We start from the raw sequence: 11,863 nt of genomic DNA, 5'->3' as shown, positions 1-11,863 counted from the left end.
AAAAAAAAAAAAACTTAATAGAAGTAAAAAAGGTAGCAAACACAACTACAGGTAAAAATTTATTGTGGACAATACAAAACAGAATGTCAAATATTTACAAAGACGTAAAAATGACAAACAATTTACCAAAAATGAGAAATATTTTCCAAAATGGGCATTTACTCTCAGAAATGTCTCCCACACACTTGCATAATCCAATACTAGCCCTATTAGGCATGCCATGGCATCCAAGATCTTCAAAAAAATAAATAAAAAAATTGAGAGAAAGACACCCGTAATGCCATTGACACAGTATGCCATTGACAATCCAGTGTCACCAAACTGACCTTCCAATGTCTGTTCATCACCTTTAGAGGAGCACTCTGATGTAGTTTTCTAGCATTCTTACAACACAGTTCAAAAGTATATTCTGTGCCTCAGTTGGGTTTCATGGGGGCAGGAATGTTGGCTGAGGCTTGCTCAAGAAAAGCCAGTGGACCCTGAGGGAGCTCTGTTGGACGCTTGTGCTGGACATTGATATCTTCCAGGACCTGCTGCCAGTTGTGGATTTTGGCCAAGTGCTTCTGGATCAGCAGCTCTTTCCGCTGGAGCTCATTCCGCAGTTCTGATATGTCCTGTTCCAGGGGGTCAATAATCACAACAATTCACAAGGAGCTCAAACTTCCACTAATGCTTTCAGTTCACTGCCATTTCAATCTGTTACTGATCAAGCCACATGTCTAGCTCTTCTTGGCATTAAAAAATATATATATCAATGTCTGAATTCTGCGAACAAAGTCCCTGGACATTTTTTTGGCCAGCAGAGAATTCGTTCTTGAACTGGTTCCATTCAGACTTTTTTTTTTTTTTTTTGTGAACCAAACCTATTCTGGGTCATGGTGTTGATTTTCTAATTCCTTTGCCTGTTTGCATTCAATCACAATAGCCTACTTTTGCATTACTTTGCACATTTTCAATTGGAACACTTAACACCCAATTACACATTACCATTCTCACAAGACACACAGCAATAAGAGCCAAATATTACATGGCACACACCACTAGGGGGAAGAGCACAACCCTACAATTTGCTACAATGGTGAGGGATGGTGAGGGAAGCGGGAAAGTAGCAGAGTTAAAAAAAAAAAAAACACCTGTAGGCTTCATTTACCAATCCTTGAAAACATAAAATCTAATCTAATCTAATCTAAACAACTTTACCTCTTTCTCCACTTGTTCAGGTTTCTGTACAGAGAGCTGCAGCCTTTTCTGAAGAAAGAAGCATTCGGTCTGTCTGGCGACATCCAAGAACTTCTGGATACACTGGTCAACACCTTAACAAAAAATAACATAACACAATTAATGATAACCCTTTCAGAAAGTCATGGAAGAGGGACGAATGCTACTAGTCGGTAATCCGATGGTAACAAGTTCACCTTCATGTCGTATTAACTCACCCGTGCGAATCTCCTCTTGATCTGTTCCATTTACGTAGTCTTGACTCACAAGAGAAGCAAAACATGCCTGTAAACACAGTTATAGGTTACACTGTCAATATGGTACTTGTTTCATTGCATTGTCGGAGCCGATATTCAGCATTTTTATACGTGTTCCTGATTGATGTTGTGCAGCCCCTTAGTCAAGGAGCGAACACTTAACGTATTGAATATGTTGGGGTCACAAAAGTGAAAGAGTGAAAAATGTGAACCTCCAACAATGCCAACATATTGTTTATTTACCTTCATACGTTTTTTCTTTTGCAGAATACTGCAGGGCTACCATGCATGCCTGCAATCGCACTTGTCATTATCAAGTGTGCAACTTGCAGTTATGAGATTGACCATAGAATTTTGGCTTTTCCAGTTACCACTTTTGTGGTGTAGTTTGTGTTCAATTCTGACACTACGGTTTTAATTCACAGTAAATGTATATTCATTATAAATACTTGGCCATGCAAACAATTGGTATCACTAATTAATCCTGAAAAAAGTAGGCCATCAACGACGTCTAACGTTAGCGTTGTAGCAACAGGCCCTATTTGATGCCTGTGTTCACTATGCTACCATCGGTAACGCTGGCGTGTCATGCTTCTTTCTTTCGCCCCGTGTGATAGCAAGCAAATGCAGTGATCTGATCTCTTGTAGACGGAACTACAAAGGCACAAACGTTCAGAATGTCATGTTTATGTCAGTTAATGTTAGCTATTGTTAGCATTGTAAGCACAGTAGCAGCACTGGCTAACGTAAAATGTAGCAGCTACCCACCTCGAACGCCGCCTCTAGATCGTCAACTAAAGTATTGCTACTTGATCCCCTGGCGCCGGGAGGTCCGGGAAGCATACCAGGCTGTCCAGGACCACCGGGACCTCCAGAGGGATGTGGTCCGGACTGTTGCTGGCCCAGAAACATACCACTCATGGATGAAGCCATGATTGTTGATTGAAAACGGCTTGATAATCATAAGGTTCTTGACAGTCTCAAACCACTATCGCCCCCTACCATTACGGAGGTTCGACTGATGCCTTTCAACATCACAGGATTTGACTTGAAAATATTAAGAGTAAGAGTGTACAAATATATTTATTAACATGTTCACATTATCATGCTCCTTATCAGAACCTGTGTGCTACTATGAAACTATATAAACTCAGGTGTATAACAAATCACTGTTATAGCATGAAGGCTTTCCTGCAGCATGATTTAACAGACAATAATTGAAGTAATGACAATCATTTTACTTCTCAATAAGATATTCCAAAAAGTACAGAGCTATGGTAACAATGGGATGAAATCGCAAGACACATATGACATTTTGTCTCTTTGAGGTCAGCCTAGTGCTGTGAATTCAATCCAGGGCCATGCACGAGTCCATTTCAACACAATTAAGTCACTTTTGCCACCAGATGTACAGCACTTCACAGAGTTATGAGATCCTGGGACTCCAGAGAGGTCACTGTGGCTATAACCCTCTCAGGTTTCACAGGCAAGACCAGCTGCAAACTCCACCAGTGTGCGGGTGGGTCGGCCAGACATCCCCTTACGCAGGTATGGCACCTCATCCTTATTGGACATCACCCCAGCAATGTCCAAATGGGCCCAGTGGTCAGCAGTCACAAACTCCCTAAGGAAAGCTGCGGCTGTGCAAGCTCCACCAGACCTGAGGAACACAAAGCATTGTGGGAAAGAGTGTATAAGCCTGGAGTATGAACAGGACTGGAGTCAATGCTCTATTTTATATTCTCATATCAAGATCTGTTAACTCAACTTTGTTGTAAATATATTATCATACCAAGATATGATAGAAGCAGTGAAAGATGACTGATCTGCCTAATCAACCTTTGCCAGATAATGTCTGTAATCACCAGGAATAAGTGTGTGTATGACTGACCCACCAACCGACAGAAATTACTCACCGACTATATTTTCCAATGTTATTGAGGTCAGCCAGTTGGCTATCCGTCACCTGTCTGCTGTAATGCTGAAAGAGAGGCATCCTCCAAACTCGGTCACCTGTGATAACACTTGCCTGAAACAAATCATGTAAAAACAGACTGAAACATGTGGGTCCATGAGTATGCATGTGTGCATTGTGCTTGAGTGTTTGTCTGGCAGTCAGATGCAGAAAAACGTGCAGTCTCATGAGCCTCTACCTTATGTAACTGTCCCCACAGCCAGTCGGAGTTTGTAAACACCCCTGCAGCAGCTGAACCCAGCGCCACATCCATGGCCCCTGGGACAGAGAGCAGAAACATCATTTAAAACACAACCACGTCAGCTACGACCATACCATACCATCTTCCGACCTGGTGTACAACAACTGATTTGACTGCTGCCCCCCAAACGCCCCCATCATTGCACATTGTTTACACCAGTGCACATTGTTTATTGTTTACACCAGTGCACGTACCTGTTAAGGTGGCAGCATTTACTACAGCCCTAGGCTGGAAGCTGTGAGCGTAACAAAGCGCATCAGCCAGAATGAGCCTGCCCTCTGCATCAGTGTTGTCCACCTTTGGGTCCGAACCAGAGTTAGAAGACAACAGACAGGTTAAATGTACTCAGAATACTGAATACACCACACACCATGACAACAATGGATTAGATATAAATAATCTGCTGTCATTACAGTGACCTGTACTACTCAAGCACATGTGCAGACAGAACATTTTGTTGTAATATGTAAGGCCAGAATACCTGAATAGTCTTTCCGTTCTTTGCTTTGACGACATCCCCTGGTTTGTTGGCATTACCGCTGGGCATGTTCTCACACAGAGGAGCCAGACCTGGCAAAGCAGTCCACAGTTTACACTGCACCATGCATCACCTCCACACACACACAATATTATCACTGAACCTCTGTTCAGGCAGGAATGAAGGTGGCCTACCTACGATGTTGACTGGTAACCTCAGAGCTGCTGCCGTGACGATGGCGGAACACACGGTGGCAGCACCACCCATGTCTGCCCGCATGGCATCCATGCCTGAGGGAGGCTTCAGAGAGATACCGCCACTGAGAGTAGAGGTGACACACACACACACACAGACTATATTTACCAAGCAAAATGAAAGGAATTTCAAAAGGTGGCAGTATAACTTCTAGACATGTTTTAATATTGCCATTATAGTAATGTTAGACTTTACCTGTCAAAGGTGATGCCCTTGCCCACGAGGACCAGAGGTGCTTTGCTGTTGTCCGGGTTGCCGTTGTAATGGATCTCCAAGAAGACTGGGGGTTCGTCTGAACCTTTAGACACACTCAGAAACGCTCCCATCTGCTGCGCCTCAATCCACGGCTTTGGTCTGAGAGAGCAAGAGGCAGACTGAACTAAAGTACTCCAGGTTAAAAGAGAAGCAAAAGCCCTGTTAGAAGACCATCTTTGCAAGCAGTACCTCTTGTGGATGATCACTCTGTCTGAATAGGGTGCGAGCTTGTGCTCGATAGTGTCAGCGAATACTGTTGGGGTGATATGGTTTGCTGGAGCCTCCATGAGCCACCGGGCCAGGTTCTGTCCCTCACCGTAGACCACTCCTTTCTCCCACGCAGCGAGCTCTGTGCTGAGGTCAGAAGGAAAGAACTGTCAAATTAATCTACCATTGGTGCTGATTCTGTTCGACCCGCTAAGAAACATTATTATGGTGCCAGTATATATGAGATAAACTGGGCTAACCTTTACACACACACACAGGCTGGGTATTGCCAGCAACCTGACAATACTTCTTCAAAATAAAATTCTGTTTAAAATCTGACAGTTATTAACAATACAACTTTTAAATGTCTTTTGCTTTTAGATTTTTTATGCTTTATCAATACCCCAGTGTCTGTATTGATACATATCGTTACAGGAGTGCATCATTAATATTGCAATATCAATTATTTAAGCACAGGTCTAACACACACACACACACACACACAGAAGTAGTCACAGCTCTACCTTCCATGTAGCCGAGTAGTGACTTTGAACTTCTTATTGCTTTTGAGGTCATCATAGTCAAAGAGGCCGAGCAGAGCACCTTCTGCAGCCGCCTGACCATCACCACATGGGTCCACCTCCACTACAGGCACCTCCAGGTCCTGGAGCACCCGACAGCCAGCTACACAGACCAACAGTAAGTGACACCAAATTAAATCCTAACACAGCAAAGGCTACTTGTTTCATACAAATCTCATTATACCACCTACACACTCTCTCACACACACATACACCACACATGCACTTGAGGGGAACTGAGGTCTCACATGACACAGCAGCTCTGATGTTCTCCTTGCAGCTGTCCCAATTTTCTTTTCCACAAACCCCGGCTGAGTCGTTGCCGAGGCCTACAACTACCACACTTGGGAAGTCCTTTTACCAAAACAAAAGGTACAATTCGTGACATATTTGTAATACATTCGTAATACAGTTTCAAAAATAGTTTAATAGTGTATAGATTAATTCCAGTCAAAAATAGCTGTACCTCATGTAGACCATAAAATACGCGACTCTTGCCTTTCTTGACAGGAGGGCCAGATCTAAACAAAAGAAAAGTTTTTTTTCACAACAGCTCCGTCGGATAGGGCGTAACATTTTAAATTCTTTTCCACCGAGTTAACCTTACATTGAGAGCATCTGACTCAACTTTCCCGATAGGTAACTATCAAATGCTGCACCCGCCTCCGTGAAACGTGCGATTTCACCATTCTTCTCTTTTTCATAAATTCCCAAAACCAGTCCCTAAAAAAACCACGGGAAAGATAATTTCATTAATATTCAGTATTCGTTAGCTTTGATGAACATTTGACTACTTTGACAACATTCCTATTGCCAGGGCGAACTAGGTAAGTTACGAAACGTGATGTTAGCGTGAACTTACTTTTTTAGCTTCCCTGCCCTGAGTTGCTGAGAATAACCGACAGTTGTGTCTCCTAAAAGCAGACAGCACCACTTGTCTACAAGGTGACAACATTCTCCACTCCGGTCGAAACAGCCGTAATAAATAAACTTACAAATTCAGGCCAAATATATTATGAATGAGTTACATGCAATACAATGCGTTCAATGCAAAAGGTTGACATCTCCTGCTTCCAAATCCGACCTCAGTGTGTCGCATAGTTATTACGTCTGTGTAAACCAAGGCTAGTGCGCTCTCTACCAATAATACACCAGCGCCACGAACTGGTTTAGCGGGGTTTTGCTGAAATTGTAAAATAAGGCAACATGTTCATTACCTCGTCCAATTGTCTATTATCTAGATGTTGCAGAAATAATTTTAAAAATGCATACTTTGAAGAAAAAAATAATAAATAAACAATAGCATTCCCAGATACAAGTCAGCCTAGGCCTAGGCTAGCCTATATCCTGACAAACTCAGTGTTAGGCCTAAGATGTTCTTTTCATAGGCCTAGGCCAGTAGGCCTGCATTCAGGGTCTTGTTGAAAAGTTAGATTGATCTGCAATGCAACTATCATAGTGGCAGACACAACACATGGCTATGAATTACATTATACATTTTTATTACACATGGAAAACTCATGTCAGCGTTTATTTACATTTTGTACTGCAAATATATCTTTCCCCATATCACTGCTCAGTATAGCAGGTCATCTGCAGTGGCTGTAGGCTCTTCAGGTTTCTTGGTCTGTATTTTGGGTAGGTGTATCTTACTCATGGCCACTACTAGTATGTTGGCGCCATGTAGAGCAGCGCTGGCTACACACAACCAGAAGGAGAACCCAAGGTCCTCTTCCAAAACCACTAACTGGAAGAAGCTCTCTTTGTAGTTGGCCACTCTTTCTGTCAGGTTGTGATGACACACTGATGCTAGGAAACAAAGAGATGCCAATGACCCAAAGAGACCTGGAAGGAATAGAGCAAGAGTAAAAGACAGAGACAGAGAGAGAGAGAGAGAGAGAGAGAGAGAGAGGCGACCTGTGTTACACAATTTAAGAACTTAAGGGTGGTAGGCCTATTCAAGACATACCAAATCTGAACCTCCTTATTACAAATCCCTGACTTTTCATTTAAATACAATGTGGTAAACACAACAAACCTGCAATAAAGTTCCAGAGGTACAGTCCAAGTGGTCCTTTAATAGACTGGTATGGCACTTTCCTGGCATTGTAAATGCAGAAAGCTAAACTGACAATAGCAAAACCTATGGCAACAAATATGAACAAAATGACAATTGCATGAAGTCCTTCATTCAGTGTCTTCACAAGTTTGGGGAAAACTAGAAGATAAAAATGAAAATAAACACTATATTAGAAAACGACATTGCAGATCATTGCACCCTGGACTTGAAGACCAAAAATCAAAGCAGATAACATCAGAGCTGCAGTTTCCATTCTGCATCTTGCTTTATGAGTGGTCATATTGACATATAGGTAATGCATTGCAATGGCAACTATCAAATGATAATTGTAGGCTATGCCATAAAGCACTATAAAAGAACATTCTCAGAGTATAAATGAAACTGTAAAAGGTTAGCAAATAAAGTAGGCTTAGAGACATCAAATAGTCTAAGCTAAATTAATCATTAATCAAAACACTCACTGTAGATTTTCGACCGCCGAGTCCCTAGGCCACACTTCCTAGTTTTCCCTCCCTGGAAGAGACCAAAATAAATGTCTCCGGTAAACTGCCCCAGCTCTGGACTAGAAGCGTTAACCAGGTCCACTCCAGTCTTGCATAGAATGGTCCCGGTCACCCAGCTTTCACTTCCCAGCGCTACTACCAAGACAACGGTTGAGGTAATGCAGATTATCGAGCCAAACGAGAACACTATCTTCTTCCACAGGCTTGGCATCTCAGTGCCTACGGACGGCCTGCCCCATCCTGGTTATGTCGAGTAACATGAATCCATCGCGCACTAACCAGCAGCACTATGCGTTTGGGCCCGAGGGTGCGTGTTGAGAATCAGGCATCCAGAGATCCATATAGTCATAGCAACATAAATGGCAATAGTCCAGTAATGTCTAGTGATAAAATAACTGCCATAACATGTGTCCAAATACATCCATGTAAAGGCATGCACGCGATCGCTACAAGAAACAAGTGGAAATACTATCTAAGGCGGTTGCACGGATCTTTTTTACCAGCGTAGGAAACCTTATCTGCTTGCTTGCGCTAGGGTTGCCTGCCAGGGACTTGAATAGCTTACGCCCTACCTCATCTCTTATCACCAATGTTTCATACTCCATACGGGCTTTGAGTCATTTAATTACGATGCAATGAAATCTCTTGAAATACCAAAGGCAACATTAAGCTTAATAGGTCCATAGTGAATTATATCGTCCCATATGTGACATGTCGGCCTTGGCTAGCAGTGTAAGACATGCACTCTCTCTGACCTGTCGTTTCTGTCTAGCAGACTGATTCTCACAGGTCACAGCGCACTGCTTATGGGCATGAGGACAGTGTCCGGATTGCATTAATTAAGTATCTCCATTACCAGGCGTAGCCTATAGCCTCCTAGGATAAATCATGGGCTTTCCATTCAACGAGTCTGAAAGGCGCTACGTGTTGTTGGTGTGTCCAGCCTTTGCGTCGCTTTCGCACATCCAACGACACCGAAACTTGCCTCTTTTTTAGTTTAGTTCGTTGTCCAAGGTATGTTTTAAATGATAGTCTGGGTATGGGTCGGGTCAAACTTCAAGCAAACTTTAAATTTCAGTGGTATGCACCAAAAAAATAATGTCAAATAACATGTTAGTCGTTTTTTGTCAGTCTGAAACTGACAAAACTGAAACAAACAAAAGTCTTGATTTTGTGTTTAGGCCTCCGTGGCGATTTTTTAATCGGAAAGCGTAAAGTAAAGTAAAATAGGTCTTTCTTACAAGCAGGCCTACACCACTGTATAGTCTAAAATCATAAAGCAAGATTAATCTGAAGGCCTAACCAATGCCGATAGGTTGGCTAATGACTGCCGTAGACTATAGCCCATAATCAAGTTAATTTCAGCACCCAGGACAGCTCACACGCACACGCGTTATTGTGAAGGGCAGCAGCTGTTGTTGTTTAAGATGTTGTGAGTGTAGTTTCAGGCTTTAAGATGTTGTGAGATGTTGTTTCAGGCTTTATTTGTGCATATGCATTTTGAAACGTATACATTTATCGCAAAGATAGCCATAACTTAGACTTTGAGCCTCCAAATAAGACATGAATGGCTCTCTGTTACAAACATGGTATGTTACAAAACATGGGTTTGATCCTTGCATTGAATTGGGGAATGTCACATTCCCCACGTCTCTGCAATGTCATAATGGCGATCCGTTAAGCTACACTGTGAGACTGCTTCACCTGGATGCTTCAGCAAGGTGCTTCATTGCTTGGATAGCCTACAAGGTCTGGAGTTTTTTTTTTTACCACTAGAGGGAAACCGCCGCTGACATTATAGTGCCAAAAAAACATATATGAAAATATTGTATATTCAAGTAGCCTAAAGACTGCATAGTGTAATGTTCGTTATTTTAGGATTAACGTATTCGCCTAGTATGCTTCACAAAATGTTGGATCAAATTGTCATGGATCTAATTGAGGTCCTCTTGGGATCCGTTTACTCTCCGTTACTGCCTGGGTCATCACAAATAAGCCAAGGGAGGTCAATGAGAAGTTATTGCCCTTGGCAGTCTCTTAACCAGCTGCAGCGAGTGATTGGTGTTGCGGTTTGTTATGGAGGTTATGGCTTTAATGCATGCAGGAGACGGGATGCTTTTACGAGCATAGAGACAGACCCATCACGGCTGTATTAAGAGCGGTTTGTTATGTGCCATGAAAGATCCTACAACGATATTTTAGTTGTTTATTCTCTTCCCTTCCCAGCAGTTCTTGTGTCAGCTTTAGCCTATACTAACACCCTATGTCTCACTGCATCTACCTGAGTGCACTCGCATGATGGTTGGTTTAGAGATCCTCCAGTGTCCTCCGCTCCTCCCTTAACAAGTCTTTAGATTAGATTTAGCATGGTCTCCATTAGTAATTAACACTGTGAGCAACCAGGGTGATTACACAAAGCATGTAATCCTGTTATGATTAATCCAAAACAATAACAAGAAGATCATCGTTATCAACAACAACAGATTAATATGTTTATGCAGGGGTTCCAGGAAAGAATTTATATCCATCTACTTCATGCAATAGTTTACAAAGGCACTGTAATTAGGCCAATATTATCATTTTTCATTTATTATTAGGTTAGATATATGATATTTAAAAAAAGGTTGGAGAATATGAAAAGTCCATAAAGCCCGGTCGTCAGAGGAAATACAATGCACAATAGAGACGAGATTAGCATGACTGCATTTGCAGAAAGGTCAAATGGGTTCACACTCACAGACTCACACTCTGGATCAGTGAAACAGCCATGATGGTGAAAGTCTATAGAGCCGCGCCCCAGATTTGAGCAGAGGAACACTTAAAAGCCACAGAGGTGATTGCCATATAAACACATCAGTCACATCATCATCATCAATAGTAGTACCAAATGGCTGACATGAGCTGCAAGGGTCAAGCTGTATTGCATGGTCAGCAGGAATGCAGCAGAACACTTTTATGCAATTATGTTCTGGTCAAATCAGCCGTGTACATAAACTACATCAAGGAGAGTGTGAGATCAATACAACACAGTGCAGAGCAGCTTCTTGATGTGATCTTGTATGCTAGTTTTTGTGAGTAGATACTCCATGCTGGAAAATCAATCCCACACAAAACGTCTGAAGTGTGTTGTTTTTTGTTTAATCATATGAGCAGGCCTAACACACAGGTGTTCTTCTCTACATTTTTGCTAACCAGATGATTTCCGAAAAACAGAGATAGCATACAAAATGCAAGCCCACTGACATACCCTACATATTAAACAGAAACACCTTCATTAGTAATCTGAATGCATCCTCTCTCTCTCCCTCTCTGTCTCCTCCTCCTCTCCTCTCTCTAGGTGACCATGTCCCTGGTGGTCCGCCTCTGGCTGTCTGTCTCATGTGTCTGTAAGTGGGTGGGTGAGTCACTCTGCAGTGGAAGAGCGAGCCCGTCCGACTCACGGTGAGTCAGCCCTAATACTTGGCCTCTGGTTCGCAGTCTCACCGGCCCGGCCATCAATAATGCATGGGCCGCCTGTAACCTAAACTAGCACTGTTTACACGCCACGACATACGGAGGACCTGGAGGGGCTCACCCAGCCTTCACACGCAATCAGACCTCAGCCTTTACAAGGGCATGCATCACTGGGCCTGGTGCAGAATAGGATTGTGGAAGGCTGTAGGGAGCTGGGTTGTTTAGATAGAGATAGATATAGATATATATTTTATTCATCCTGAGTGAAATTTTGGAATTTTAGTTTCCTCACAGTAAAAATAGCTGAAGTGGAGTGTGTATAGTAGATTGTAGGTAACTGTCTGTAAAAGGACTTCAGCA

At 42.5% G+C, this 11,863-nt stretch overlaps 3 protein-coding genes across 3 annotated transcripts; all 3 read right to left on the bottom strand.

Moving 5' to 3' along the window:
* Positions 1-46: 46 nt before the first annotated feature.
* Positions 47-2,431, bottom strand: med28 (mediator complex subunit 28). The gene is made up of 4 exons (XM_076295828.1): positions 2,244-2,431; positions 1,437-1,503; positions 1,201-1,313; positions 47-614 (listed from the first exon to the last, which is right to left on the bottom strand). The coding sequence occupies exons 1-4, from the start codon at positions 2,406-2,408 to the stop codon at positions 417-419; spliced, it is 543 nt and encodes a 180-aa protein (XP_076151943.1). The 5' UTR covers positions 2,409-2,431; the 3' UTR covers positions 47-416.
* Positions 2,432-2,539: 108 nt separating this feature from the next.
* On the bottom strand, positions 2,540-6,558 carry lap3 (leucine aminopeptidase 3). The gene is made up of 13 exons (XM_076295827.1): positions 6,330-6,558; positions 6,075-6,190; positions 5,934-5,988; positions 5,716-5,821; positions 5,411-5,570; positions 4,869-5,033; positions 4,620-4,778; positions 4,364-4,488; positions 4,173-4,261; positions 3,886-3,988; positions 3,629-3,708; positions 3,392-3,504; positions 2,540-3,135 (listed from the first exon to the last, which is right to left on the bottom strand). The coding sequence occupies exons 1-13, from the start codon at positions 6,420-6,422 to the stop codon at positions 2,949-2,951; spliced, it is 1,551 nt and encodes a 516-aa protein (XP_076151942.1). The 5' UTR covers positions 6,423-6,558; the 3' UTR covers positions 2,540-2,948.
* A 448-nt stretch (positions 6,559-7,006) lies between these two features.
* clrn2 (clarin 2) lies at positions 7,007-8,261 on the bottom strand. Its single transcript, XM_076295826.1, has 3 exons — positions 8,009-8,261; positions 7,506-7,685; positions 7,007-7,312 (listed from the first exon to the last, which is right to left on the bottom strand). The coding sequence occupies exons 1-3, from the start codon at positions 8,259-8,261 to the stop codon at positions 7,044-7,046; spliced, it is 702 nt and encodes a 233-aa protein (XP_076151941.1). The 3' UTR covers positions 7,007-7,043.
* Positions 8,262-11,863: the final 3,602 nt, after the last annotated feature.

The sequence above is a fragment of the Alosa pseudoharengus genome, unplaced genomic scaffold (genome assembly GCF_046254945.1).
Source record: "Alosa pseudoharengus isolate Yale_2024_CS ecotype anadromous, Long Island Sound unplaced genomic scaffold, YU_APseudo_1.1 YU_APseudo_1.1_scf_2, whole genome shotgun sequence".
Lineage (NCBI taxonomy): Eukaryota > Metazoa > Chordata > Actinopteri > Clupeiformes > Clupeidae > Alosa > Alosa pseudoharengus.
This window is presented reverse-complemented; position numbering and strand designations above follow the sequence as displayed.

Coding starts and splice junctions, on each gene's coding strand:
- lap3 (XM_076295827.1), bottom strand. CDS start 6,422: ATGTTGTCACCTTGTAGACAAGTGGTGCTGTCTGCTTTTAGGAGACAC. Junction 4,489..4,619: donor AAGGGCATCACCTTTGACAG/GTAAAGTCTAAC, acceptor CTCTACTCTCAG/TGGCGGTATCTCTCTGAAGC. Junction 3,709..3,885: donor AAATGCTGCCACCTTAACAG/GTACGTGCACTG, acceptor TCTCTGTCCCAG/GGGCCATGGATGTGGCGCTG.
- med28 (XM_076295828.1), bottom strand. CDS start 2,408: ATGGCTTCATCCATGAGTGGTATGTTTCTGGGCCAGCAACAGTCCGGA. Junction 1,504..2,243: donor ATCTAGAGGCGGCGTTCGAG/GTGGGTAGCTGC, acceptor CTGTGTTTACAG/GCATGTTTTGCTTCTCTTGT. Junction 1,314..1,436: donor TCAAGAGGAGATTCGCACGG/GTGAGTTAATAC, acceptor TTTTTTGTTAAG/GTGTTGACCAGTGTATCCAG.
- clrn2 (XM_076295826.1), bottom strand. CDS start 8,261: ATGCCAAGCCTGTGGAAGAAGATAGTGTTCTCGTTTGGCTCGATAATC. Junction 7,686..8,008: donor TCGGCGGTCGAAAATCTACA/GTGAGTGTTTTG, acceptor TTTATCTTCTAG/TTTTCCCCAAACTTGTGAAG. Junction 7,313..7,505: donor CCTCTGGAACTTTATTGCAG/GTTTGTTGTGTT, acceptor TATTCCTTCCAG/GTCTCTTTGGGTCATTGGCA.